The 2,745-nt window shown below is 50.1% G+C and overlaps 1 protein-coding gene across 1 annotated transcript; it reads left to right on the top strand.

Moving 5' to 3' along the window:
- Nucleotides 1-611: 611 nt before the first annotated feature.
- Nucleotides 612-1,256, top strand: LOC123153437 (RING-H2 finger protein ATL46-like). Its single transcript, XM_044572562.1, has one exon. It carries the CDS (start codon nucleotides 612-614, stop codon nucleotides 1,254-1,256), a length of 645 nt encoding a protein of 214 aa, XP_044428497.1.
- The last annotated feature ends 1,489 nt before the right edge of the window (nucleotides 1,257-2,745 follow it).

Raw genomic sequence — 2,745 nt, 5'->3', positions numbered from 1 at the left:
TTTTAGGGTGAATTTGAGGTGAACATTGTATTTGTTTAGTATAGTCACGATTTGTCTTGGACGTCAATCCCACATCAGCAGGTCGACTTTGATGGGCGTTGTTTAAACTTAGTTCCTAGTAATCACGATTTTTCTAGGATGTCAGAACAGTGTGACGACGCAATTAACATCCTTCACGTCAACGGAACATCACAATGAGCGCACGCCAGCAATCATTCGCGCGGGATATACTGGGTTTCTCCAAGTTTTTTATTTAGTTGGAGGTTTGTCTAAGTTGTTAGTATAGCATCAACCTTAGACATGACATGAACTTTCCTTAGTTGCTATCTCTGACGCACGAACGACCCCTGGCAATGTAAACTTACCTTGCGGTGGGTTGTTATCTCGCATAGACAAGGAGAGCCATGCATGCTCCGTCCCTGATTTTGTCTTCATTACATGCATTTGGCAATAAATCACCATTTGAGATTAACCCTCCCGCCCATAGGATGACCTTCATGCTAGTCTCCGTTGATTCACGTATGAATTCTCTCAACACTAGTGTATAGCACGACGCTGCAAGCCTGCAAACACCATTAGCTCTTAGTTAGTTTGCAGTTGCAGTTGCACCAATGGTTCCACCATCGACGGGCTCCATCGACTTTGCTCCTCCGCTACGGCTACCGTGGGATGATTATGACCCACCGGGGTATGAATCACCGCCGATACGTACCTGGTATCCGCCACCGCCGCCGTCTTCAGATTCAGATAATGGATGGGTACTCGCGGTATTGCTCGTCTTCGTCTTCGTAGTCTGCATGATCGGAGTCGTTTTAAAGGTTTACCGCAGCAAGCAAGCTCACACCGAGGCAGCGGCAGAAGCAGCCGCTGCCGCTGCCGCTCGAACTCGAGAGTTGCCGTGGCCGCGGCAGTTGCCGGGGCTAGAATCCCTCTGGCAACATGATGAGGTGCAGCTGCCGAGAACCCGTGCTACCAACCCGGGGGCCCGCGCTACAAACCCGACGGCCCGCCTCCCGGCGTTCACGCACAACCGGTCCGTGAAGCACAACGTGACGGGTGGAGGAGAGGAAGTGGCGACGTGCTCCGTGTGCCTCGGCGTGTTCCAGCTAGGTGAGACGGTGCGGCTGTTGCCGGCGTGCATGCACCTGTACCACGTGGAGTGCATCGACCCGTGGCTGGACGCGCACTCGACGTGCCCGATCTGCCGCTCGGACGCCGACCCGACGATGAACGACGCTCGCCCACCTCCCGTTTAATCTTTTTCCTGGCGGGAGGTTTACATACGGGCCTGTAAACATTTGGTAGTGTTTTCTTTTAAAAGGAGGATAATACGGCATCTGCATCAAGAAAATGTGGGCCCTAATAAGTACCTACCGTGTGGCACAAGCATATGACAAGTCCGAACATTTTTTATGACAATTTTAATGACGCGAGGATGACAACTTTAGTTTGTTAAACATGACAACTTTCATGCTTCAGTTTATTTTTGATAGTAATTTGTTATGTGTCAATTTGTCATCCTTACGTGACTGGATTATCATCAAAAACCGTTCAGGCCGGAGTGCCACACACCTGACGTGTGGCACTTATCATTTGGGTATTATTAAGAATGCAAATTCCAGTAGCTGAAAAACATCTACCCGGAAATAAAGCAAAAAAGAGAACCCGAGACCGCATTCCTCGTGATAGTACCTCCATCAGATAGCCGCTAATCCTATGTTAAAAGACGAAATCAAAACGAAAAATACACAACTCCGAGGCTACGTCTTCAAGAAGGAATTACCGCATGTGTGACGATAATGGCGAGTCAAACACAGGGTTGAACTCTGGATATCATCCCCAAAGCCCTGGTTCAATCGCACTGCCGCACTGATAACCAGGCCGCCTCTCGGGATCCATTTCTTCGCCTGGCTAGCTAACTAGGATCGATGCTGGACGGCGCCGTGCTTGGCACGTCATGGGCTACCTCACGACGGCTACCGTGCGCTCTGTGACCATGTGATGGAAACCTTGCAACACTTGTTGCTGCACTGCCCTTTCTCTTGGGTGATCTGGCACGAGATCTTTCCCTGGACTCGTGCGCCATCTGCTCTTCCGCTTGACGACGAGACCTTCCAGGGGTGGTGGGCTTCCACTATGATAGCGGAGCTTACGACTATGCGCAAAGGGCTTGTTGCTTCCCTTATACTCATCATTGCATGGTCCATTTCGAGGCGCGATAACGCGTGCATTTTCGACAATGCCTAGGCATCCATGTTGTTTTGCTATAGTCCATCAACGATGAAGGGTGTTCTTGGGCCAAGGCCGGAGCGCGGGGCTTGATTGCTCTATTTGTAGAAGTGCATGCTCTAGCCAATGCAACCAAAAAACCGATCTAATGGAAGGGACTAGTCAGCACATTATACGTCAACACTCCTCCTCACGTGTGGCTCCCTCAGGCCTAAACGTGGATCGAAAGTGGGCTGCAATTTAATTGCGCCAGCCGGGTCTTGAACTCGAGGCCTCTTGGCTCTCATACCATGTAGAAGTGCATGCTCTAGCCAATGCAACCAAAAAACAGCTCTGATGGAAGAGACTAGTCAGCACATTACACGTCAACACTATTGCCTAGTTATAGTTGTTGTTCCCGGGGCTGAGAAACCCCTCCTCTATGCTCATGTAATGTCTCGATGCGCTCTTCCGTGTCTATGTTGCGGGACATTACCCCTGTACTCTTGTAACCAATTTTTTCTCCCTACCTATCAA

The sequence above is a fragment of the Triticum aestivum genome, chromosome 7A (genome assembly GCF_018294505.1).
Source record: "Triticum aestivum cultivar Chinese Spring chromosome 7A, IWGSC CS RefSeq v2.1, whole genome shotgun sequence".
Lineage (NCBI taxonomy): Eukaryota > Viridiplantae > Streptophyta > Magnoliopsida > Poales > Poaceae > Triticum > Triticum aestivum.
Note: the sequence above shows the minus strand (reverse complement) of the source record. Positions and strands in the feature narration are given on the sequence as shown.

Bases quoted from the DNA above. Each gene is read 5' to 3' on its own strand.
- LOC123153437 (XM_044572562.1), top strand. From the start codon at position 612: ATGGTTCCACCATCGACGGGCTCCATCGACTTTGCTCCTCCGCTACGG.